Consider the following 27,661-nt stretch of genomic DNA (forward strand, 5'->3'; position numbering starts at 1 on the left):
ATCTTTCTCTGTTATTATCATGTTTTTCAAAATAATAATTAACCAAATTTATTCTAGGGCCCATAGGCGATGACAACAGTTCTGGAATCTTGATGGTATTAATTGAGATTTTTCTATTTCTTCTTATAATATTAATAATGATTTCCAGCAGGCAAAATAAATAAATAAATTAAAAAAATATCTTTTTTTAGACAGGCTTTTAGCTGTGGACAGCGTGCCACTGGTGGACAAGCTCTGGAAACAGGTTGGTGTGAGACTCAGTAACACAGGAGACAGATAGGAGACGCATGTTGAATTCCTTTGAGAAACAGACATTAATGTCAACCGCTGAGGAAGCAGAACGTTCAAAAAAGCCCTGACCCCAGCCAAGAGGTCTTCAGCCAGCAGAAGGAGACTGTCCTCCAACAAAACATAACTATGGCTTCATCCATCAATCCAAACATCCATTGTACCACTTTATCTTCCACATGAGGGTCACGGGAGGCGCTGGGGTCAGTCCCAGCTGACATGGGGTGAATAATTTAATTTAATTTAATTTAATTTAATTTAATTTAATTTAATTTAATTTAATTTAATTTAATTTAATTTAATTTGATTTAATTTAATTTAATTTAATTTTTTATTTATTTATGATAATCGATTCATCGGTTTGAAGCTTTTTTCATGTTTAAAATGAGATTTTCGATTGTTTAAGCTTCTTAAATGTGAATATTTTCTTAGTTATTTGCTCTGGATAACAAAGAAATCATTAAGAGTTAATCATTTCGGTTTGTGGATAAAACTAGACATTTGAGAACATCATCATTTCCAGGTTTGACGAACAACGATCAACATTTTTTAAGGTTTTCTGATATCTTATGGACCAAATGATTATTCGAGAAAATAATCTACAGATTAATCGATCATGATAATAATCGCTAGTTATTTGATTTATATCTTGTGTTTGTGATACTTCTCGTCTGATGCATAGTGAACTGGTTGAACTTGGTGTGGTTGTAAGTCACTCTTCCTCCTTCCATCTAGACATCTCATCATTATGGCAGGCCCGACCTAATCCTCTGTCTACTGGACACACATGGTGGTGCCATCGATAAAACTGTCAAAGCTATAACGTTTTTGACACCTGTTACCCCGAAAAACAACTTTGACAGTTTTGAGGTGGTGAGTTGATGAGTTTTGTTGTTGCTATTATGTTATTGTTTTATTATATTTCCTACTATTCTTTTACTTAATCCTTGAGGGTCCCTTAAAAAAGTGCTCCACCTGAGTCCCTTCGACACAAAAAATGCAAAAAAAAGACTGCTATAGAAAGTATTAGGTATTAATCTATTTTCCCATTTTTTTTATGAACGCCATCATTAACTTCAATCCTTACCATACATAACATATATTTTGTATTTTCAGATTTTTAACCCCATAAATTCCAGATTTTGTGAGTAAATTGCCCTATTTTTAAATTTATTTTGAAACACAAAAAGTTGATTATTTTCCATCCCAATTGTGCAAATTATCCGAGCCTGTGAGTGTCACAAAAATGGGCAGCGACATTGATTTTGACATCCATTTATTTTTATTTTTGTAAGTAAATAAATTACTCTGGCATAAGACATACACACGCACACATATACACACAAATCACCTAGTGGAAAACGCTTAAACATTTAATTTTGAAGGGATTTCAACACTAAGGAATACATTTAAAAAAAAAAATAGAAATAAAAAAAAAATGCATGTATTAAAGAAGTAGAAATATCAATATTCAGCCCATAATACACCACCTTGCCCAATGTTTAATCCATTTGCATGAACACAGCCAAAAGAAAATACAAAAACACACCAAAAAATGTCTGGGGACCCAAAAGTATTAAATAAAAGAGTCTGAAAGAAACCGGCAGGGATCACGTGACAGCTCAGGGGGCGGGACTGTGCGTGTGTGTTGACCAATAAGCAGCGCGGCGTCGCTCCTGGTCCCGGCAGCTGCGTGGAAGAAAAAAAAAGAAAAAAAGAAAAAGGCCAGAGAGAGGATAACGAATAACGGTTCACTCCAATATTCAGCAAGAAAATCACATTTCATCCACGCGTCTGCTCCTGACTGTGACGATGCACGCGTGAACACACGCGCTCAGAAGCGGTGACGCGGTGAACATCTTGTGGGGGCTGACGGAAGCAAGCGGTCCACCATTGTTTGCGTAGGAATAAGGATGGCCTGGATGTGGAAGGTAAGTGTCTCTCTCTCTCTCTCTCTCTCTCTCTCTCTCTCTGCCTGTCTCTCTGTCTGTCTCTCTGTCTGTCTGTCTCTCTCTCTCTGGCACACAGTCTTCATCAGTGTTCAAAAACAAAAGGTAAATAAAAAGAAGAATCTCATGCTGTGCTCGTGCCTGCGGTCACTGCTGCGCGTGTGCTGATGTGAATGTGTGACCAGGAAACTCAGTGAACAGGGAGGTAAATCAAACCTTTGTTGGACCGTGAATGAGTGAGTGAATGAGTGAATGAGTGAATATGTGAATGTGAGGTTCTGGTCTGTGCTGAGAAAACCAGGTTTCTCTCTCTCCCTCTGGGCCTGTGTGTGTTTGTTTGTTTGTTTGTTTGTTTGTTTGTGGACAGATGCAGCTGCAGCAGGCCAATATCCTCCATGACAGTTCAGGTGTAACTGTGATGTGAGGCATTTAGGAACTTTTTTTTTTTTTAAAGAAGGATTTAAAAAGTTCATCATATTACCTTTGTTCAAATTCTGAATGTTGACATGAGCAGTACTGTGAGGGCAGCCCGGGGCAAAGAGGAAAGGAATTGGGCTTGTGACTGGAAGGTCACTGGTTCAAATCCTTGTGTGTATAATAAGCATGTGTTCTTTATTTAAAATGTAGCCACATGTCATGTTGGAGCTGAATATCCCTCTCCTCTTCTCTCCTCTCCATTCAAAGTCTTATCATCAAAACTCTGACGAGTATAAATACTTACTTACTAGCTTTACATTTTCTGCCATATGAAAATAATTTCACCCAAATGTTACTTACACACTGGACCTTTAAAGCTGGGGTAGGTAGTGTTATTATTTATTCAAAATAACCAACATATATACAAAAACAACCAATGTGTTTGTGTTTCCTGTCCATTAAGAATTTGAATTTGAGTTTCTTTCACTTTTTGATCACTTAATCTTTAATTAACTGACATCATATATTTATTGCAAAATATCAATATAGACTAAGGAAATGTATTTATTTCCATTCCTATTCCAGTATAATGTGAATCAAATGACCTTAGAAAGAACTAGATTTCTACACTGGGGTGATGATATATCGTCGTCCTCCCTTGTGCAATACAATTATGGATACACTCTGGGAAATACCGATATTTGGATTAAAGAAATGAACGTGCTCTAAAGTAAACAGTCCTCGCGTTGCTACCTGACGTCTCCTCGCGGCAGCGCTGCTCAAATGACTGAGGGAAACTTGGGCGGAAGTTACCTGGCCCAAGAAGAGGGAGTTTACAGCGGGATAATGTTTGTGAATAAATAGAGAAATCCTGCACTTTTAACTTTGCACAGACGTTTTGTTTTCTTCAGTTTGACAGATATTGTCAGAATGGTTGTATCGTGATATTATTGGTATCGTGGACCATGTATCACGTATCGTATCGTAATGACTCGAGGAGGTACCGCCCACTGGCTGCTCCACTGAGCTGCCGGCATTGGCAACAACTGTCTGCACTGCAAAACAACCTGAAGTTTTGGAAACACACAGTATGAATAAGAGAGATGCAGTTGAAAGTCAAAGAATAGTTTAAAAGCAGTCGTGCAGGCAGAGAGCGACAGTGCTAACTAGGGATGTTAATGATTCACCATTAGTAGATGAATGCTTGTAAAAATGAATTAACAGCATCAGTTTTCATTTGTTTTGGTGTCATTTCTCTGGACCTCACATACTCTGTAGATACAATTTATACCAGAGTGGTTACCTTCACCAAAAGATTGTCAGTGATTTCACAGAGAAATGAGAAAGTTCTTACCTGTTCCCTGATAAAAATCTTGGTTATGTAATTGTGTTGACTCTATCATGTTCCAGCTGTTATATAGTTGAATAATTTGACATTTAGCCACAAAATGACAGGAAACAGTAAAGGATTTCAGTCACAGTTGCAGAGACAAAGGCGATGCAGCAGTTCTGATCCACAGCAACGACATATGCAAACACTTTTGCTGTTATCTGCTTTTCTTTTCCTCATAAATGAAACTGATGATGCTGAGGGTGTTTATTTACTTATTAAAATGCCTTGAGACCGCATGGATGTAACTTGGAGTTTATTTATGACGTGTCAAGCTGTGGGAAATGTAATGAAGTCTCGGTTTTCAATCTGCATCAGTCAGACGTCAGCTGAGGGTGTTGTGGAATTTTGCAGTGAATCCACCGTTTGTTTTAGAGGACACAGCAGAGGAATGGCCGCTCGTGTTGCTCATGTCCCACTGCAACTCTGCAGATTTTGCTCTTTTCCTAAACAAACAAACTTTAGCCTCAATTGTGATGGATTTTATTCAAAAATGGCATTTGCGTGTACTTGCATGACACTGTCTATGTGGCAAAAATGAAGGCAACTGGCCGGTGGACCAGTAACTGCACTGGAGCTGTGAAAGGCCGCCGCTGTTGTCGTTACCAATATCAGGAACAGCTCGCCTCTCTTTTCTCACCAATGACAGAACAAGATCAGAGTAGCAAGTCTTTTGTGATGGGTCACACAAACAGGAACACTGTTTCCTATGAATGCATGCATGTTTAGGTAAAGACGCAGTCATCTTTGTGCGTTGCATGTGTTAATAGCTTTGGGGAATGCAGGGAGTGTCCCAGTTGGCATGAGTTTCAGGCATAATTGGCACTTCTCTGAATCCCATGGTCCCGTGTGATTTGTGTGGTTACAGCAGAAGGCAGGGTCACAAAAAGTGTCCTGCTAGAGTTTGTTTAGAAAAAACAGGGCACTGACAGAGATTCGGGTTCATATTCAGAGTGTTATCAAATCCATTCTTGGATATCCCTTTTTTGTGCCATTTGTTTTCTCTTTCTTTTCCATTATGGAATCCATTGTTTTACAGTTTCCCGTGTGACAATTCTGAAGGAAATTGTCGCCGTACGAAAACTCAACATGTGGCACAATGACAGAGTGTTCCAGTCATCTCCGTGGTAACCATCCACACACTGTCCTCCAGCTAGTCAGTTTACCCTTCTGTCGGCCCGTCAGCTCGTATGTGATTGCTGCTTTGTCTTTGTTATGGTAGCGGACGGTTGGATTTGATGAAGTTGCTGAAAAAAATCATGGAATTCTGAGAGGACAATTTGAGCTGGAGGTGGTGACTGAAGTAGGAAGAGGGAGAAGATGTTTCGTTCTGACAGGTGAGGATGAAGACGGTGCCAAACGACCACACTGTGTGACAAAATATGATGATGTCCACTAGTAGAAAAGTCTACTTTTGCGTGACAGGAAGATGTTGAGTGACACTTTCTTCTGTCCAGACATTGTCTGTCCTCCACACTGTTGTCAGTCAATCATTTATACAGTATAAAGCAGCAAAGTGTGTTTTTTTAATTTTTTTTATTAAATCTAACCAAATAAATTTTGTTTAATCTGAGGGTAGAGACAAATTACTTGTACGTTTTTGGTCCTTCGGTGACAGTGGAAGTGACGTGTTGAGCACACTTGTTATTATTAGTTTACATCAACAAGTTTCTAACGGCACGTCTGCTGTTTGGTGCAGAGCAGTTAGAGTACAGTAAGTCTATAGGGTCAAAACTGCTTCTGCTGTTGAAAACAAATCCAAGAATATTTGTCTTTTGCTCGGCTGTTCCCATCACTTCTTTAAATCCTGTTGAGCCAGCGGGAGACCATTTATACATGTGGCTGCTTTATTATGGTAATGTAACCTACATCTGTTATACAACCACGCGCACACACACACACACACATACACTGCAGGAGAAACTAGTGGGAGAGTTTTGCATATCCACAGTGGTAACTACGGGTGATAACCTCCCTCCAGATCTGGCGTTAATCCACTCCACAGCAGTTGTAGTAGTAAGTGGGCCAGCTGGCTGATCTTATCAACATCTGGGAGGACTGAAAGCTTTACTTGACCTCACTTGATGTGTTGTCAGTCATGTTGTTCAGGTCGTCACTGGACTTTGATGGACCACATCTCTGACTTCAGCCAAATTTGCCAACTGAACTTCATTTCTTGGCAGTTTAATCTTGTGTCTGTTCGCTCTTCACCCTAATTGCAGTGTTTAAACAACTTCAGAGTCAGCCTTTACTAAGTACAATTTTTGTTTTAGGTTAGGTTTTGCTTTCTCATTACAAACCACTGCATAGATACTGAAAAACAGAAATACTTTTAGTGAAGTTTCAGACCAAATGACACAAGGCCTTATCACTAACCCTAACTATAACCAGTTAATGCCTTAACCACAACTCAAATGTTAACCTTAAACCCAACCAGTTCCTCAGCGAAGGAAGTTCTGCCATATTAGGACCAGGCTTTGGGCTTCATCAAGACTACTGGCTCTGACAAGGTCAGTGTTTATGCCAGAAAATAGGTTACAAATACCAAAACACACACATACACGTTTACCAGGCTTACAGGGGACTGTCATTCTTCATCAACCAACAGTGGACCCGCTGTTTCTGGTCATGATACCCACTCACTTGTAGAAAGGAAGTTCTTCAGAGATTAAAAGGTCACATACTCTTTCAGGATTAAGTCGGACCGGTTAAACATCTCACTCTCTTCTCTGACGTGATCTCCCACTCGTAGATCAAACTTGAGTGACTGCGTGTCTGTGAGACAGAGATGGCGAGACATCACATCGTTGGTAGTCAGATGGCTTCATCCGTCCTCGACGGTTGTTTGGCTGGCTAGTTTTGGGTTCGTACTTGATTCAAGTGGAGGTTTGCCAACCTACTGCAGTGTGGAAATGACAAGTACCGGATGTATGAAGGAATGGCTGCTTGCTCTGTGTGGAATGGGATGTCGTCTGCTGGCTCCATTGAACCATCTGTCTTACATTTATGCATGTTTGCCTGATGGTAGTGTAGGGAATTGACATTTCTCCAAGGTGACAGTAAAACCAACATTTGCTGATTAATCAGCTGCTCATTTTGCGACTCTGAGAACTGAAGAAAAAGGCACAATTTCTTCCTGAAGGAAATGAGGCAAATGCAAAATACCTGTTACATTTTGATGTTGTTTTTGTCCAAAGATGAATCACTTGACTATGATTTATCATGCAGGCATTTGCCTTAGCGTTTGCATGTTACTCCATGAACAGGTTAGAACTGATATGATTGTTTGATCAATCAGGTCGATCAGAACAGATGTTGGCTTCTTAAATGTGAGAATTGTTTCCTTACGTTCCATTATTTTGGATCATGTAGACAGTTAGTGGATCATAATGATGATTAACACAGCTCTCTGTAATTGCAATCTCCCTAATTGTAAGGTGATAAATAAGAAACTGATCTGTAGATTAGTCTAATCCAATCTTCTAAGATTAGTCAATAACTGTTAGTTACAGGCCTAAAAAAATCCTGGGGGTCCTTTCTCTCTCCATTTACTCCTTTATTATTTGATCACTTGTGCCTTTAATACCATCAAGCATATGTTTCACAGAGAGAAGTTTGTATATGATAACATGCATTATTAAAAATAGTCACCGCAGTCTCCAGGCTGTCTCTTCAACTTTTACAAACATGTATGTCCACAGGTTTGTGTTCATTTCCCAACATGAAACACTTACATAGTCATAGAACTCTGAGCCAGTTGGATTCATGTGAGGCTGTTTCAGCTCTCGCTGGATTACATTTGGCGAACACCCCTGTGCATATTTTGCAAAGGCAGAGAGTTTGATGTACTCCTGGCAAGACCTTACTGCTCATTGGCACAGAGGTGAACCAAAGTCCTATAGAATCATAATGATAAAGATGCAATTGTCAGTCAGTGTCTGTGAGCTCTACTTCTAATGCTGATCAAACTGCCAGTGTATTTAGCAAAAGAATACATTCTGATAAATATTGATATCTATCAATATGGGGAAATACAGTATACTGTGTTAATACTGGCCAGCCAAGCCTGATTTAAGCATCTTGTGCAGGAAAAGTATGTACATTCTCGTATCATAGATGTCTTGGATTACAACTTGCTTCCAGAAAGTTATTTACGAAACCCGAAAATTCAAAAAACCGATACAGCAAAGGCGTTGGTGGAGAAGTGCAGACTATCCTCAGTCTCATGGCCATGTCACTTTTACTCAGGTGTATATTTCAGCAGCTTTCCCAGATAACGAGTTGGCAAGATCGCGTCTGTTTGTAACCCCGAGTCACGGCTAAAAATTCTCAGCACTCTGTTCGTGATCTTCTGAGAGAGCAGAAACCCTCTGTGACTGCATTATTGTTGGATAACTGAAAACTCAAAGCTGCACCCGCCGCCCTCCAGAGCAGCTTAAAAAAAGAAAGAAAAAGAAACTAGGTAGTAATGTATTTACTGTCTTGACAAGTTTGGGTTTATTTTCAACCTGTTGCAAAATTGCAGATGACAAATTCACCATCAGACGTCTCTGACAAATATGATGCACTCTCTGCCCTTAGCTCCCCTTTATTGGAGTGTCAGCTCATGCTATCAAGTCAGTGATGTGCTCAGTAGGAGCCAAGTGTGGTCACAGTATTGGCCCCTTTCCTGAGGGCTCTTGACCAAGCCATCTAATAAAAGGTTTCAGTGCCTGCATTATTATCCCTGGTGGCAGCCTGGCAGTGCTTGGGGGCGCCAGCACAGGGAGGCTGATTGCCTTTATGAACTGAAGAGGCTGAGAGACACAAATAGACCCTGGCAGTTAAGTGAGGGCATTAAATAAAGTGGAGTCAGGAAATATGATCCCCTACTTGCATTTATGCTCGCCTGTGCCCTGGAACTTCCTGTTGTGGTCATTATAAAAAAAAGAGGAAATGGGCAGTGGTTTAAAAAATGCCACCACCACACACACACACACAGTAATACAGTATTGCTGCTGCTGCTGCTGCTGCTGCTGTTGTTGTTGTTGTTGTTAATAAAGTTAAAGTTAAAGTTAAAGTTAAAGTTAAAGTTGTTGCAGGTGGTCTTTGTAGTTGCTGTGTGAATCCAGATTTCCTTGGCCTCCTTTGCGCATTAAACATCTGAATGGACTGAACAGACGCAAGAAAATAGAATAAAAATGTCAAGAAGCAGAAAAAAAGGATGATGTTTAGAAATCACATGACTGGAACATCACTCCAGCTCCTACAGAAGAGCATTAGGGCCACATGTAAACATTTGTCTTTGAAATAATGTTTTTAATGTCAGAATTCTGAGAAAAAGTCAGACTTCTGAGAAAAAGTCAGACTTCTGAGAAAAAGTCAGACTTCTGATATTAGTCAGAATTCAAACAAAAAGTCAGAATTTTGAGAAAAAAAGTATTTTTGACTTTAATCTCAGAATTCATGCTGGGTTTATTTTTCTTTCTTTTCTTACATGTGGCTGTAATTCTCTTCTGTAAGCTTCCATCTTTTATTGCAGTAGAAAAATGGCAGAATGGCGGACAAGAGGAGGAATGTGTGGATTAACAAGGAAACCACAACATTCCACCATGGACCAACAGCTACTGGTGCTCTTTATTTACATCATCACGTTGCACCTTCTTATCCCTCTTTAGTCTCGACCCACACTTTATATGTTTCAATCATTTTCTTTTCCAGAATATCTGAAAATGTGGTTAGTATTTGCGATACATTTGAAACCAGGTTGTTGCTGACTCTGACACTGCTCGCACCTCTCAGACTTTCACCCATGCACACATATTATTCAATGCCACATTTCCTCAGTCTTTGGCTTTTCCAACAGCAGCACCCCAGAGCCACTGACTATCCACTGACTACGATTAGAGTCTGCACACTCCTCTGTGAGCGGTGGGCTGTTGAGTGGCCTTGGCTGCATTTGTCGTCATGTTTTTCATAATGCTCTGATTCAAGCTCCTGGAGAAGCTTCACAAACAAATCTGAGAGATAAATGAAAAGCAAACAGTCATGCTGGCACATCATTTCACTGTTTTTGTGATTGAAAATCACTGAAAGACCTCTGCTGCTTGGACTTTTCTTTGCCCGTGTATAATAGAGGGATTGAGACTAGGGCTGAACATCTGTCCGTGTTCTACCGCTTTATTCATCCAAATGTTATCGAAATCGCAATACAGTTTCAAAATGTGTGTCGAAATATCATTTTCGATTATTATTGTCTTGACCTGTACACATCTTCTTCACATTCTACAGACTGAAGAGAACATCTTTGTTTCCCACAGGTCTGCACAAATATCACACAGCGATCATTTTGAGGCTTAGGTGTTAAAGGGTTAAATATGTTTTGCGCATGAAAATGAGAATAAAGATAATAATACCTGATATTGCAATTAGATATTTATTCACAACCACTCAGCCCTCACTGAGACATGGTTTATAATATGGTTTATTATGCTTGGCCATGCTCATTGCCACGTAACCTCCTCCTATCATTAGAATAGGTTTTTGGCTCAGGTCCTGAGACTCCTCATTAATCATTCAGGAAAAGATCATTTTTGCTTGAAAATGGACTGAAACAAATAATGAAGTATCTAAAAAAGATGCCAACTAAAGGGGCACTCCATTAATTATGTAGGTCAAAGATGTGTTTAGAAACAACCCTGGCAAGTACTGGTCCAAGCTTTAATGGAGCTCTTAGCAGATTTTAATTTGGGCCCCCTCTCCCACCTTGGCGCCATTAAGACTATTGACTTTTGTTGATGCTTGATCATTAGCACACATATAATGTAAATGTATTATCTTTGTCATTAGTCACAGCTGTGTTGCTCTGTCATAGACAGCGGGAGTTGATTAAAGCGGGAACATTAACTGGTCAGAACATTAACCGAATATTGTTTTTTCAACACTTTTGACTGCGCTTGACATAATATAATATATTAGCCCATTTCAGGCTTTATGTGGGTCTTCTAGTTGCCACAGGGGCCCCTTAACAGGCAGTTAGTTTGTTTATGCCTGGAGCGAGCTCTGAGTCCTGCTGATGTTATCAGGGTTTTTCTTCTCTGTATGATATTTTTTGAATTGCCTCGTGACTGTGCTGCAAAACGAGTTCTTCTATGAGGACTAATACGTGTATCTTTCTGTCTGGTTTGGGACATGAAGTCTAACACAGCATGCAATAATGAAGTTGAAACGTTGAACCCAACATTTCAGGAGCTTTATGCAGGTGATGGCCTGATTTGGTCAGGTCACATGCTGACCTCTGAGGGTTCAATTCTGAATATGATATATGTGTCGGTATGTTGTTTGTAGACTGAAATATTCTGAAAGAAACCTTTGGAGAACAATGTTACAGACAGACGAGGATTCATTCTAATAATGCTTCTGATCTTATGACAATAATCCACCTCTTAATCCTTTGTTTTTCTTCATGTCACATTCATAAATGTGTCAAAATGACATTCCAATAAGCCTCAGCTTTACTTTCTGTTAAGTGCTAATTACATTATTAGCTTAGCATAATCAATATCACTTGGAGCATGTCCCTTAACTTCATGGATTATTTGATGTAGCCATCCGTTGAAATCTGGGGACCCACGACGAGATCTTTTGCCAGATTTTACCCACGTCTCATCTGTCAGCACTAATTTGTTGAGTGGATGCAATCGGGTAGTGTGTACCGATTACCGACCCAGCTGCAAACACGATGGAGACGACAGGAAGTTATAGCGTGAATATCAAAACAAGGATGGCGATGTTTGTTTACCCTCTAAACTGACGCTCTCGTACGAGTTAGCGTGAGGGTTTAAATCGTTCACTTTGACGAATCATGTTCTCTGTGATCGCTCATCAGACGCAGACGTTAAACGTGTGATCCCCAGTTTTTCAGCCATTGTGCGGTTAGTGTGAACTCCGGGTCCTTTCAAAATCGGCAAAGACTGTCAAAGTTGTGTAGTGCGTCCTTAACGTTGGATCAGTCAAGTGTTTGGCTTACATTGTGTGAGTGCAGAGTGTGAACTGTTTCTTCTTCTCTCCTCCACTTCAGTCGGGTTGAAAAGATCACACCATCCTTTCAAAGTCACAGTCATTGAAGGAATCACAAATAATCCTGCTTTTGTAACTTAAAGATATCCATGTGAGGTAAAGTCTGTGTATATGTGCACATTCAGGAAAATGGAAAGTGATGATGAAATGCCTCTCTTTGTCTTTCCGTCAAATCCTTTAAGACGCTCTAGTGTGCACCGGTATTAACACAGTCGTGTGTAAACTGAAACGTCTCTATGTGAGGATCCATGCTGTGTGTAATCACTATCAATGAGTCCATAGCTCTGTTATGGAGTTATGGACTGAAAACACTGAGTTTCAGGGGAAATATCACTTGCTAAATGTCAGTAATCCAGCTTTGGCATTTGGTAAATTGAAATGGATTTTCTGTGGTCAATGTTTTTCTCAGCAGTAAAACCTCCCCCCATCCTCCGTCCTTCATACACAAGGAAACATGGAGACTATTTTTATACAGAAATACAGCGTTGGATGTTAGGGATGCTGAAAATATGAACGTTTATTATGTTAGTTAACTCTGCATTGATGCAGTGATAGCACATCATTGACTTTCCAGATGCTTGGAGCTTTAGCTTGACTGCATTAAGCCTTGGGTAAAATCAAGTTGGAATGAATATTATGACACATGTCCAGATATTTAAACATTATTTATTATTAGCCTTATAAGTCATGTTGTTGTGATGCCTCTAAAAGATCACTGTTGTCTCCCTGATCATCAGCCATCTGCAAAACTCAGATGTTACAATATGATAAAACCTCATTTGTTCTTGTTCTATTTCTACAGAGTTAATTTCCTGTGGCTGGCTGAATGCCACGAGACACTGTCGATATACCAGCACTGGTATTAGATTTGTAATTGATCTGGAAAATGTCCTGAGCTGTGGAAATGCAATTGGTATTATGAAATCCGGTATAAACTTAATCCCTGCATCTGTAATGACAATGTCTGGCTCTGATGTCTCCGGTTGGTTTTATGTGAGATAAATGTGTTAGTTTATTATATTAAAATGGTTAGAAAACTTAAACTAAAGCATCTGTTAAGAAGACCACCACACCTTAAACAGACTTTGAATAAAATTGTAAGAAATGTTTAAATTCAACAATTCCATATATTTAGAAATAGTCATAAAATAGTTATAAAGTACATTTTTTATTGCACACCTAATTCTCAAAATGTCCATCTGCACTTTACTTTGCTTATTTAAACCATGAAAGGGCCAGAAAATGTCCTGTGAGTAAGTGATTTACCATTTACTGCATGTTAAAATAGTGTATTAACAATTTTTAAAAGAAGAAAAACAAAAAGTTTTATTTAAAAAAACTTCTCTGATAACACAAACCGTCACGTAATTAGGGTAATGTGAGTATTTTCTTCATTTCAACAAAGAATTCATTAAAAGTGAATCATTTTAGTTTGTGGAAAAAACAAGACATTTGAGAACATCATTATTTCCAGGTTTGACAAACACAGATCAACATTTTTTAAGGTTTTATGATATTTTATACCAAACAATTAATTGATTAATCGATTATGAAAATAATTGTTAGTTGCAGCTCTAGACTAATAGTTAATTATGTTGTGCATTGCACTTAAAACCACCATCAGTTGATGTTATTAGGCCTACATAAATAAAAATATCCGCAAAGTAATATTTGTGGAAATGTAAAAAGTAAGTTTCCTTATTTCCTGAACTGTACTAAAAAAAATGGGTACTTTAGTAACTTTTGCAGCAGTGGGTTTTTGTGGGTCACATTATCTACATGAGAATTGTCAGATCAAACAGCCGTATGGGAGAAACACTTGTTCTGAGAGCTGTGAGCAAGACCAGTCAAATGTAAAATCTCCATATGCTGCGTTTCTGCTCATGCAGACATTTCCCCGCTCACATCTTCTTAAAGTCTCCCAAAGAAAAGCTCTTCCTTGTCTTGTTTTTTTCACGATTTAACAAATTCTTCACTCTGTCGAGTGAGCGATTCTCAGCCGAGGCAGCAGAGCTTCACCGAACTGCATCTGTGGACATATGCTCCTGTGGGGTTTTTTTTTACCACTCACCCCCTAAAGGTTTGTCAGTCTGGAAGTAAAACTAGTGAAGAATGTTTCATCCTTTGACTGTTGACCCAGTGTCCGTGCACGTGTGCTGACAAACACACACGCGTGACATATCCATATCCACTGATTAAAACTTGAATTTGCTGGAGCGATGCTTGATTCTAAATCATATCAACAGAGCAGATTAGTGTTTATTTGACCTGGATTGAAGGATTTTCATTTCATTTCATTGACAACGGTGACACAACAGAAGTCGCAGGCGCCAAGGGCAGCAGCATTGGATCATTTAGTTCAGAGGGGTCAAACTGGCGGCTCGCGGACCACCTGCCCCCCCAATCGATTACATGTAATCATCATTACATATATTTAAGCTTGTTTTAGTTACAGTTGTTCATGTTATTTACTAAATTTCTTTGGTTTATTTCCATCTGTTTTTGATAGTAATAGATTTATTGTGCACCATAAATATAAATATATTTTTTATTGTGAAGTGTACAACAAGCACTTTTACTTTGAAATTCTGTGAAATGTCATCATGGATAACTTTAATGCGATATCATGATGCAAGACTGTGTTGCACATGTTGTCCACTTGCTACCACAAAGTTGTTTTTTCACACTTTTATTCTCCAGACTGGCCCCCTTTTGACCAAAATAAACACTTGTTGTCCCCCAGGTCATTTGAGTTTGACACCCACTGATTTAGTTTAGTTTATAGAAATTGAGAAACGGATATTTATGCTCTAAGCAGGGACTTGACCCTTTAATATCAAATCTAAATTGATAGATATAAACCAGTAGTGCGTAACTCTTAAATATAAAAGCATGTCTGTGTCACATCTCCGTTCCCCACAGCGCTCTCTGTTTTCTCAGTATAGCTGTGTGCGCTGCTGCCCACTGAGTGGTTGTGTCATGACTGAGTTTCTTCTTATGCCTGCATGTGCATATCTGCTTGTGGATAAGTAATGCTACAGTAAAAGACTCCAGTAGTAACAACACAAAACTTACTAGTCCACAGGGGGCGATAGAGATTCTGTACTGGGGATTTAACAATCCATCAAAGTGAGATATGGATTCATTTCCTTAGATGTCCTTTCAAATAAAACACCGGAGACTGACTGAGTCGCTGGACTTGAATGCAGAAGTGACCAGTATGTATAATTATCCGTCACCATATATGTCATTGACTATTACAGTACTGATAGCAACTGCTGGGAAATAACATCTCACTGTATAAGATCCACGCTCGTGTTCATTTCATGTGACTTTCATTAGCAGATGGAGTTTCCCCCGACAGAGATATTCAGAAATATTCAGTGATAAACTCACTACACTGTCTGGAAGATATGATTTAGGCTAATCCTTCAAATTAAAAGCCTGGCTAATACAGGCACTTTCTTGCTGATGTGATAATTGAATAAGAAATCCATTATGATGATTAACTAATGTTGTTGCACACAGTAGTTACACACCTGTAAATACTGTATGTAAGAAATCTCCAGTGGCAGATACACGACAAAGGGTTTGGTTTTACATTGTTTTCATCAATTTATTGATCATGTAGTTTATGACGTGTCATACCAGAGGTCGACTGATACGGATTTTTCTGTGACCAATGCTAATCTCATGAAGTGAGGGCAGCTGATGACCATTTTTTACCTCCAGCTAATTATAAAATAAAACTAATAAGCAAACATTTATTGAACAATACTCATGGTCTGTAATGCGTCTGCAGTGCATTGTTCATTTTTTCTAAATTAATTATTGAAAAAATAAAACTTTTCAAATAAGCTTAGATAAAAAAAGTTGCACATAATTTTAAGGAAAGGACATAATTTGGCTGATGAATCAATCACACTTAACTAATTAACACTTAAACTTAAATTCAACAGTCCAAACACATTCTCATTTTGCATTGAAACAAAACATAAAAACTTGGAAATGATCACATCAAAATATGCATTTTATTTATCAATATTCAAAAACATATTTTGCATATGTGTGTGTGCGTGTGTGTGTGTGTGTACACATCAGTGAATCACTGACGGTGCTTTAATTTCAGTGCTAAGAACGCCATTGTGTTTCAGGTCCTCTTGAGTGGCTTTGGTCCTCTCGATGGTGTGTGGCTGTGATGTTGAAGATGCTCACGCCCTCAATATTTCCATTAAAATATGGATTGTAAATGATTGCAGTATTTCTGGTTCTGTCACATGTCTTTAAAAAAAACAAATGAACAACACTTTTGGATCCCAAAGCAGAGAAGAGGAATAAGTGCCTGGGTCTTTGTGCCATGTTGAATCTGCCAACATTCAAATTTAACGAGCAATATCAGAAAGGGATTTCAAGACAGATGGAGAAACAAACACTCTTAAAGTAAAACGTATATAAAGCAGGTGGTTTGTTTGGAATCGAGCTGATCAATGTTCTGTAAAGAGAGTATGAATTTATGAAGGCTTTCTCCAGAGCAACTGTTCACATCCATGGCTTCAGACGATGAGGGTGTGAACTCCATCGTCAGTGGTCCCTCAGCTGTGTGAGGTGACTGCCCCCTCTGCTGGGCTCAGTGGGGATCAGCTGTCTTTCAACCTCCTGCTTTTGAGTAGTGAACGTAAACACACTTCTGCAGCTAAGTTTAACTTAACTTTAAATGAAAACGCACATTATCATGCCATTTGTGAACATTTACTGTATCAGGCCGCTGCAGTCACTAGTCATTTCGTAGATTGTCTTTCATAGAAAAGAGATAATGTGCTGTTAAACAGAAGAAAACATCCCTCACGTTAGAGTCACATTTTCCTTTTAAGACAAAATTCTTCAAACTCAGACTTTTTTCTGATGTCATGTAAAAAATATATATATTTTTTTATATATACTGTATATATATATATATATATATTTTAATAATTCTTGGATGGTTGTCTGTCTGTGTGATACATAGCGATTGTGACTTGACTACGCCGGTCACTTGGACTGTGTTTGTCCCAGTATAAGAGCCCTTGTGGGACTGACTGAGTGGAGTGTGTCCACCTCTGCTCTGCCAGGTGTCCATGCGTCCCCTTTCAGCTTGTTAGTAGAAAGCCAGTTTGTCAGCATGTTGCACCATTCAGAGTTAAATAGGTGTAATTCTTCAAGCTGACAGAGCATAAAATCCCTCTACTCATCAGTCCAACAAACTCACCGGCCGGGGTGAGTTTGGGTCAGTTTCGGGTCAGCTCGAGTCTGGCTTTGGCCGGACTGGAGGTAAACATGCGGTAGTAATTTGACTCCCTGTGAGATTTGATTTAGTGCCTTTTTATGTGAGCACATCACGTGATTGTGTCCTCCCTGCACTGGCTCTCTGTGCGCTACAGGACTGACTTTAGTCACTAAGATCTGCAGATCAGCTCCTCTTAGTCTTCCCAAAAACAAGGCTGAAGCTTAGAGGAGACCGAGTTTTCTCTCCGTTTCAGCTCAGCTAGGTTGTGGAATGGGATGAGGCAGGCCACGCCCCCAAAATACAAACACATTTATATGGCTTTTAATGCAGAGTGAGTTCTGTTTTTTTATTGTCTTCTATGTGTGACTTCTTTGGTATTGTTGATTTTGTATCGCTTTGGTCCACCTTGTGGTTTTAAAAAGTTCTTTATAAATAAAATAAAATTGGATTGGATTTCAGTCAGTCTAACAGCGCACTACAAACAATCATGTTTTTTCTGATGTCATGTAAACGTACTGGGTGTAGAACGAATTGAAACCCTCTGACTTTCATCAAAACAAATCGTATCGAGGCTGATTTTGGGAACTTCCTGATTCAAAGAACACATTTTGAAAATGTCCCTTCATTTCCTATGTGTACAGTCGAGTTGAGGGAAGAATGAAAGGGGAGATGATGTGGAATGAACCACGCGGGGACCAACATAGTCAAGGTTACAGACTGTGGACATTACAGCAGTTGAGGATTACATAGTGACGTTGAAGGATTATATCTGGATTATAATTGGCTGGAGTGGACAGCCAGTACTTAAGCCATCGGCCTGCAGACCTGCTGATGATTCTCAAATATTAAATATTTACCAGAGGATTCCCACAAATTTTACTTGTTATTGAACTTTTTTGGAACTTTTACACATTAAAGGATCTGAATACTTCCTGTCACTGGGAACTGAAGGAAAACAAATGTGAACCCAACAGACGTGTGTAAATAGCTCATGAATTAAATTATTCATGTGGTAATGAACCTAATATAAATGCAGTAACTTCGACAAATTGCATTCATTCTCTTTCATAGTTCTTGTGGCTCCTGGTGGGTGGAGGTCAGAAGGGGAACTTGTGCGTGACCGTGTTACCAGCTGCAATGAGTCAATCCTCCTTTTCCTCTTTCCGGGAAAAGGTTTTTTCCTTCGCTTTTCTTTTTTAAGACCTGCAGGACGTCTGCAGTGAGACCTTTGCGGGAAATGTGACAAGAATAAAGTGATGTTTCTGGACCAAACTCTCAATCTCAAGGGTCGCTGTGTGTTCATGTCTCAGTCGTAGCACCCATGAAAGGACTAATGCTTGAAGAAAGAGGAGAAGGACGTGGGAGGGAGGGAGGGAGGGAGGGAAAGAGGCGGTAAATATTTTCTCAAATACCTTAATTGAAATTGAATTTAACTGCTCAGTGAATCGTGGAGGCAAGAATCAGGTACCAGGCAGGTAGTGTTTTTGCATTGCAAATGTAATTTTCATTATTTTCCTTTTTTGCCCCGGAGACACTTGACAATAGCTTCCAGATATGTTTTTTCATGAGCCATTTTCTTCAGATTGAGCATTTCATTATTCCTATACCCGCCACGATTAGCTTTTTGGATTGAACTTCAGTGTGGCCCTGTCGTCACCGAGCTGGAACGGTAGTCTTTGTGGGGGAAATGGTATTCTCTGCATGCCCGGGTAAAGCCCGGCGGAGGTGAACACTTTGATCGCACGTCATAAATGGGGGAAATAAACAACTCATTTGTTTCGAGCTTTCATTCGTCACGCAAATGAACAGAGTGCAACTTGCTGATTATTCTGTTATTTGCAAGTTCATTGCCTATTTGCTGTACATTAAGTAGGAAAAGTGCTGCAGCGATTGATGCAGAAAAGTAATCTTTAGTCAAATTTCAGATGGTCTCTGAAGGTTTCAGAGCAGGAAAGAGCAGCAACACATCACATACTCTTACTAAACATGTGTAGGACACATTCCCATCTTTTACTTTAATCAGTACAGTGTGATAACACATGTTTATGTCCGATACAGGCACTGATATCTTTCTACTACAGTCTTTAACATTTATTTAGCTGTTATTTGTGCTATTGAAAGACAGACATTTCAATACAATATTACCACTGAGAATAAGAGTAACATGATATGACATTTCACACACTTGAGTTGAACTACTTTGTTACGTTCTAACACTGGCTCTTGTGACAATTGTGGCCATGAATGACGTTTCTCCTCACATATGTAATCTGGTCACACTGCAGCAGAGACCCGGGGAAAATTATGGCTCCCTTGTGTCCTGAGTCCCAATAATCCCACAGTCTGCCTGTGGACTGAGATCAATACCTGCTCAGAGTAGGTTTTTGCACCTTTTAAAATAGCTCCTTAAAGATTTTTTTTTTTTTTTTTCAGTTCTGTGTGTGTGTGTGTGTGAAATGAAACATCCTGGGACTCTAACCATAAGTGGTACTTAAGTTTATGGCCATCACTGTCTAATTTGATGGTCACAAACAAGGTCATTGCAGATGCATATGGAGTCTTATTCCTCAGGCAAAATGTTTTAACATTGACTGACAGCTTTAATATTGAAGCCTGACATCCACTGTGCTGCATCTCTGCTGGTGTTAATGCTGCTTCATCTTCCCAACACCACCACCGCTTTTTTTAACATCACTGGCCTTGTTCAGACCACTGTTCACACCAAATCTACACTGAATGCATCTCGGGTGAAAACTAGAAATGCGCAAAATCTGAACATCGCAATAAAAAAACTGGTAATTGATTCTGAAAAAACTCTCAAATATTGCTAAAACATTTTTATGCTCTCATGAGACGTTTCGATGAAACAGTTTATCGCAAAAGTCCACACATAGCATTTTCAGACAAGATGGTATGTGTGGACAGAGTTACCAGAGTTAAAACCATCACAGCAACAGCAGTAGCGGCAATGGAGATCACTGTTCCCAAACCATAGACATGTGAAATGCTTTTCAGGCATCTTCCTCAAAGTAGAGTCACGCGGTACGAGATTTTACGAGAAAAATGGGATTTCAAGAGTTTAGATTATGAGCTCAAAACACCCTTCAATAGACTGCAAGTTTTGCCAAAACGTTAGAAATAATGCTCTCTTTTTTTGTGGAAAAAACAAGTCTTTCAATGAGTCAAACTGAGAGAATCAACGTACTACTCGCGCTGCTGTAACATGAAATATGATTTTAACCATTAGAAAAGTTCATGTGCGAGGGTGGGGTGGGGTGGGGTCGATCTCAGGATGGACCGGGAGTGTTCAGACGTGTGCTTTGAGCTGTCACTCAGGACGGATGTTAACACCAGGGCTGAACGGTGTCAAATCTGTCTCAACAGGCCGACTTGTGATCACACTGAGTGATGAAAGAATGAAGCTGCAGTTGTGAGTCTGACACTGGAGCATGTGGAGGTTCAGCGCCCCGTTACACCCACACAGAGACCCCCCCCCCCCACACACACACACCCCCGATTGCCTCCAGACTTTGACACATCATTTCCCCTGTGATTTGTAGTCGGACTGAGGGTTGAAGGAGACAAGGAAATGTTCTGTCCTTATGAGAACAGATGGATGTTGCAGTGCTGCAGTCTGAGTCCAGGTTTTTCTTTCTTTCTTTCTTTCTTTTTTTTTTTAACAGTCCTGTAAAAAAGAACTGCTGCATCGCTTTATAAGGGATTGGTTTCTTGATGAGTAGCTCTAACAGCACATTTTCAGAAAATGACTTGTCATTTGTTTTTTCCCCTCCAAAGTGGCATTGAAAAGACTGACTCTCCTGTCAGGGAAAGGGAGGAAGAAGAGAGGATATTTGTCATTTTTTGAAGTACGAAGTGGCAACAGAGATTTTCTCATTTGTCTCCTTTGCACAGTTTCACACAAGATCAAAGTCGAGTCCCCTGCCCTCGTGATTAAAGAAGGGCAGTAATGCCATGAAATGATGTGTGATGCAATTTACATGCGATTGGTAAAATGTGATAGGCTTGTCAGGGCAGCAAATGGTCACTGTCTTTTCATCCACCCCACCCCCCTTCTGCCCATGTTTGATCTTGTCTCTGTGCAGCAAAGCCTCCAGCTGCTCCTGTGGGACGTTTGATGTTGCAGATCAGAGCTCATGGTGGTGCAGGCACTTTGGCTGCGGGGGCTTCATCGAGACGTGTGGCTACATCCAATCTTCTCGCTATCAGATAGCTTCAAAGAATCTGCAAAATACCACCTTCTTAAAGGAAAAAGCCCGAGTTTCCCACTGGTGTTGTCTGTTAGATTAGCAGCATGTTATTGAAGTTTCCTACGGAAAAAAAGAAAACTCTCTGACTTCACTGAAATCTATCATCACCTCAGGCTGTGAGATGTCGTTGCACACCACAGATTTCATCTCTGTCTGACTCTTTCTCTCTTCTCTGCATTGATCTCCAGCTCTGCCCTGCCAATAGCCTCTCCTCTGTGAGACCTTTGCTCGTCCTCCATCTCTTATCCATTATTTATCAGTCTCAGCTCTTTCTGCCAGACTGTGATACCTCTTACCTCCAAACAAACACTTTTCTGTTTTGCAACATTTGAAATAATGACACAAGAGAAATGCTCAAAAAGATGCCGTTTATCATTAGGGCTGCATGATATGTCAACGTCGGCATATTTGCAAAGACTGCTTGAATTGCAATGACTGTAGATGTGTTTGTGCCAAGAGCTTTGTATAAACGGGGATAGTGCTGGAGAGTGGCAAGTGATAACACATCAGTAGATGATAATTATCATGATAATTGTCATATCATTAAAAAAAAGGATTTTTGCTCTTGAGAAATAAGTTAAAATGAAATCGTTAAATTGTAAACTGAATATTTTCATCGACAGAAAATGACAGAAACAGTTCACACATCTAAAGTTAGACATTCAGAGTGTCACACCTCAAAGAGTGTTTGTGCAATGCATACACTTTTTTTTTTATTACTGCCAGTGAAAAGGTTAAAAAGGTCATGGACAGAGTGTGTTTACATTTATTTCAAATTTCAACAAAATTGGCATTCGTGTTTTTGTTCAAATTTTATTTTCACATGTTGGAATGGAAATAATGCATCTGTGTGAGTCTAGTCAGTTTATGAATCGCAGTGTTATGGCATATTGCACGTTTTCCTTTCAATGAACAGCCGTACTTATTATATTGGTGCACACTCTCATCTTAGTTTTCTAGCCTGGTTGTTATACAGTTTATTTGCTCTTACACGTGATATGTGTTGTTTTTATTCAGTATGCTGTATAACTTTTTATTACACACTAAATTTGCTGCCGTGCCGGCTCAGTATTTGTCAGCAGCAGCAGTAGTAGCTGCTGGCAGATCTATACTGATGCTGTTGTGTTTTCTCTTCAACCAATTAAACCACTGACAATAAGGAAACAAAGTAATGGCATTTGCTTGAATGCTCTGGTTCATTTTACGATGTCTTTCTGCATTTGTCCGACTTGTCATAAGTGCACTCTCTCTCTCCCTCCCTCCCTCCACAGAGGAAGTCCTTGATCGCCACCTGTCTGATCGTGGTGGTGTCGCTCTTCGTGGTCGTGGTGAAGCATTCGGAGAACCCGTACTTCCTCCTGCCGCCTGTTTTCGGTCAGGCGTTAAGTAGCCACAAGCCTCACCTGGGCTACATCAGCATCTCCAAGGATCCAGCATCTCAGAAGGTGAGGGACGTTAAGTACGTACACACGACGTACTGCGCGCGTTGGCAAACACATCCACAACACGGGCCTACATGAGCAGATGTGAGGTGTTACAATCTATATTCTATTGTTTAAAATGAAAAGATATTGCTTTGTTTGTTCACTGTGGTGCAGCTTTATAGTCTCAAACGTCGTCACTGACTCACAGGACATTTTCTGGCCCTTTAATGTTTAAAATGAGCAAAAAAAAAAAAGTCCAGACAGACATTTTGAGGCTTTGAGGTGTTAAAGGGTTAAAGTAACACAGCGTAGGGTTATGAGGTAAAATGTTGTTGTTCTTTTTGCCGAAACAAGAAGTTACAAAGTGCCAATGCAGGCGATGCAGACCTGCTCAGGCTACGACAGGGGTGACGTTCACCCTGTCGTAAACTGGTGTACCGTCAAAATAATCTCGGTGACATTATTTGAAGGTTGAATTCCTACGTTGTGTCAAGGGAAATAAACAGCATCAGTCTGTGTGACGGAGCCAGGTCCTCGTCGATTTTCCCAATAACCCACAGCCAGCGTTTCATGGTGGGTGGATCTGAGGTGTCTGGCAGCGCTGTACGGGGTGAGATGTTCTGAGATATAAATATATTGGTGTCAGTGAGAATGATTTTGATGTTTGCTCTGAAATACGCCTGGAGAGAGTTTGTACAAATGCAAGGACTGAGATGTTCTTGTTTTATTTTGAACGTGTTAATAAGTGGAACTTTAGAGGCACTTACTCTATTCTTGCCTGGATGATATTAATGCAGAAATGTCTAACTCAGGTGAGAGGAAACATGTGGTTTGAACATTTGAACCCTAAAAAATAGAAGTCAAGAAGTTCCTGCTGAAAATCGTTAACTATACCGTCCATGTTCTTTGCCTGTGGTTTCATGTTGGTATAAGGTGATTGAGATTTGGGTCAGTGGTGTAAATTGAAAACTGAAGGTCTTTGTCTTGTCTTTGTTAAAATGAAGAAAAATATGAGCAAGTTGGTCTTTTCTATTCCCTAATTCTTAGGATTATAGAGACTTCAGGGAAGGTAAATCTGTGTGTCGTCTGCATAGCAGTTTAACCTGTGACAGGGCACTGATGGAAAAACTTAGAAATTAGTGTGTTATTTTTTTTATTTTCATGTAGAAAATCAAGGTCCATGAAGGTACCATAATATGATTCCTTGCCCGTTCGAAGTTAAAATGTAGAATAAACAAGAAAATTGGCTCGGGGAAAATCCACGTGTTTCTACAACATTGCGGTAGCGCGTGGTAATGCAGTATTTTGGATGTCTGCAGAAGTTACCAAATATAATTTTTTGCCCGGTTAAGGTTTAAGTTTGACAAGAGAGTTTTGATGATTTTCAAGTTGGTAACATGGAGAGAAGAGGTGCACCTAGTAATGAACCTTGCAGAATCTTGTGTTCCATATTAGCCGTGACGAGTGGTTCCATTGAACCATGAACATTTAAATAAAGCATTTCACAGCGTCCACAATACAGAGGTCATTTGTCACTCTTTAGGACAGCTGTCTATGTCCCCTGAACCAAGGCTGTTTTTTGAAAATCCAAGTTCTTGGAAATGGGTCTGAATTGATTTGAATCAGTTGGGTCAAGACCAAGGCTTCTCAAAGAGAGGATTCTCAAACATCGCGCTGGAAACCAGTAGACTTCATCTTTTATTACACAACATCGCCATGATAGTGAAGTCATATTCAGAAGATACAGTCGTAAAAAAGCCCTGGAGGGTTTTGGTAAATGTTTTACAGTAGGTTCTCTGTGATAGATCTACAATTGGCTCATTGATGTCTCTTGCATACAGTATTTCTTCGCAAATTCAACCAACCAGGTCCATGAACCTATTCTTCCTTCCTTCATCCTTCCTTCAAACAGCTCTGTGTTGCATATTCCCTGCACAGTTTATGGAAATTGAAAAAATCAAAGCATTTTAATTCCCACCACATTAAAATGTAAAAAAACAAAAAAAAGAAGCAGTGTATTTGTTGTTTTGGAAGGCAGCCAGCAAAAACATTGGTGGATCTTAAGCAGGCACACAGGAAAATCACACATTTTGCTTGCAGCAGTGCATGCAGAATCTCCAGCTGACAGGTAATGGTTTTCATTGTGCATGCGCTGAAATCGGGATGGATCCATTGGTGCTTCATGAGAAGTGGATACTCTATATTCTGCTGGCTGAAATTGGCAGATTAATGGGAAACATCATCCTCTGCCTTTGGAGAGTTCCATCCACACAACATGAGCCCAGAGGCAATCACATCTTACACCTTTTTCCTTCAGACAAGCCTATGTAAATCACTCTCCTCATGGCAATTTATGTAAATCGTGGCACAGGACTGGCTGTTGCTGCAGAATTAGGCCTCTTTGTGGCTTACGTTATCCCACTAGTGAGTTTTCTATAGTAAATCAGAGGGTGGCTGTGATTGGCCATAACATATGCGTCAAAAGTGTTTGTCACGCTCCTGAAATCTCTAACAAAGGATTGACAGAGTTGTGGAGCTCTGGGTCAAGATGATCCTCCTGTGCCGGGTGTTGTACGTGATTATGTCTGTAGTGAAATCCTGCCATGTGAGCCGTCAGGCTCTGCTAAGCACACGGCAACACCTGAGGTAGCACTAATATTTTTTTTCCTGGAGAGCAAGGCATTCTTACCTGATCCACAGTGAGCCGTCATTTGAGGTGTTATTAACCTCTGGCAGAGCACGTACAATACAGAAAACCCTGTAGCACGGAAGTAGTCTGCCGCATTTTCTTCTTTTGATTGAGTCTGTCTCCAGATGTGATTAATGGCTCCTGCTCGGCTTTTCAGGAGAAATAGAAAATATGTCTTGTGGCAGTTTACATTCATGTCTCTGGTTTGTCACTCTGGAGACACAAACTCCATATTTTCGTTTAGACCTGAGAATGCACAGACCCTTTGATATGTATGCATTATTCAGCGGCGTTTCAATTCCTGGATGATTTCAGTGCATAATCCGCCGGATTGATGATTGGTGTGTGTGTACCAGCTCTTTACCTACCGTTATTGTTATTATCCTTATTATTTTTATTTGAAGGCTTCCCTAATTTTTCATTAAAGATTTTTCTGGACATGATCTGGTCACACCATTAAAAAGTGGAGGAGTAAAGTCGAGTCAAGGCTTCAGTGATATGTAAATCAGTTGCAAGGAAGCCTCAGTGGTGCCTCATCAAAGGCTTTAAAATCCCAGTAGCTTCCAAACACAGATTCAACACTGAGGTTCCAATGATAATAATAAAATTAAAATATACTGTACAGTATATGCAGAGGTGGAAAGAGTACCAAAGTATTCTACTCTAGTAAAAGTACCACTATTTTGATAACATTTTACTTAAGTACAAGTAAAAGTACTTGTCTGAAAATGTACTCAAGTTTAAGTAAAAAAAAGTAGCTTGTTTAAAATGTACTAAAATGTTACTTAGTTACTTTTTTTTTAACAAGGCTGGTGTTCTTCCTTGTGTAGTACAAAGGGGAGACAAATCTCACGTGAATCGTTTTCAATTAAAGGCAACCCTTTACAAATTAAAGTGCTGACAAAATAAAATATGTAAACACATAATGTAGCAGTCAAAATGGGTCAAAGGTAACAAACGCTTTAACTTTCTCACTCACTCAGGGACTTTAATTGTCATTGTTCACCTTTCCAACTCGTTCACCTGTCCTCACCTGTCCTCATCATTCACTATCAAAGTTTCCAGTGCATAAATTATTCTTATTTTTTTTTATTCTTATTTTTTTACTCAGTAACAGTTGTGATTTAAAACGTAGCGAAGTTCAGTACCTCCAAAAAAACATACAACATGACACATTTTAAAAATAAAGTACAAGTACACAAAAAACCTACTCATTATCCTAATCCTAATTAAATAGCATTTTTATCAACTTTGCAATTGGGTGATATCATACACCAATCTTACATTAATCATCTACATCATGGCTAAAAGCTTATTGTCATTCAGTTACATTTATTTTTCCTAGTTTTTTTTAATCAAATAAAATCTTTCCCACACATAAACTTAATTTTTCTTGCCTGTAGTTCAATGGTTCTGCCCCAAAGGGGGCATTTGTAATGAATCATTCTGACCATGCAGACAGCTACAGCTAATCAATTCATTTTTAAACATTGGGATTTCTACGTACCCGTAGATAAATACTGCGACTTTGATGTAACAATTCTTGCTCATTAATTAATCGCGTTAAGAGCATTTTAGTAAACACCGGGGTGAAGTTCACATCCCGTAGCTGTTATTTAATGAGGACCATGTCCCCGGAATTTTTTTTGTAAATAACCCACTTTATTTTGAACACTCTTGGGCATTAAAATGTGAGACTTTGCTGAGTGATTTTGTACTTATCAGAGAGAGCCACATTTATTGGGATTATAAAAAACACTCTGTGTACGATTACAGCGAGTCACGCTGAAACGGCTCCGTCGTGAATATGAAACTGAAATGTGAATCACAGTTGAGTGGGGGCCATAACATTTTATTGATTTACAGAATGTAATATTCATGGGCTTTTTGTCGGCAGCTCAATTCTAGTCTGACT

General features: G+C 39.5%; 1 protein-coding gene across 1 annotated transcript in view; it reads left to right on the forward strand.

Moving 5' to 3' along the window:
- The first annotated feature begins 1,965 nt into the window (after positions 1-1,965).
- Positions 1,966-27,661, forward strand: part of st6galnac3 (ST6 (alpha-N-acetyl-neuraminyl-2,3-beta-galactosyl-1,3)-N-acetylgalactosaminide alpha-2,6-sialyltransferase 3) — a 72,623-nt gene continuing 46,927 nt past the window's right edge. Inside the window, exons 1-2 of the mRNA XM_058640178.1 lie at positions 1,966-2,219; positions 22,905-23,078. Of these exons, the coding sequence (XP_058496161.1) occupies positions 2,202-2,219; positions 22,905-23,078 (192 nt within the window). The 5' untranslated portion in view covers positions 1,966-2,201. The remainder of the gene's footprint in view (positions 2,220-22,904; positions 23,079-27,661) is intronic.

The sequence above is a fragment of the Solea solea genome, chromosome 1 (assembly GCF_958295425.1).
Source record: "Solea solea chromosome 1, fSolSol10.1, whole genome shotgun sequence".
NCBI classification, from domain to species: Eukaryota; Metazoa; Chordata; class Actinopteri; order Pleuronectiformes; family Soleidae; genus Solea; species Solea solea.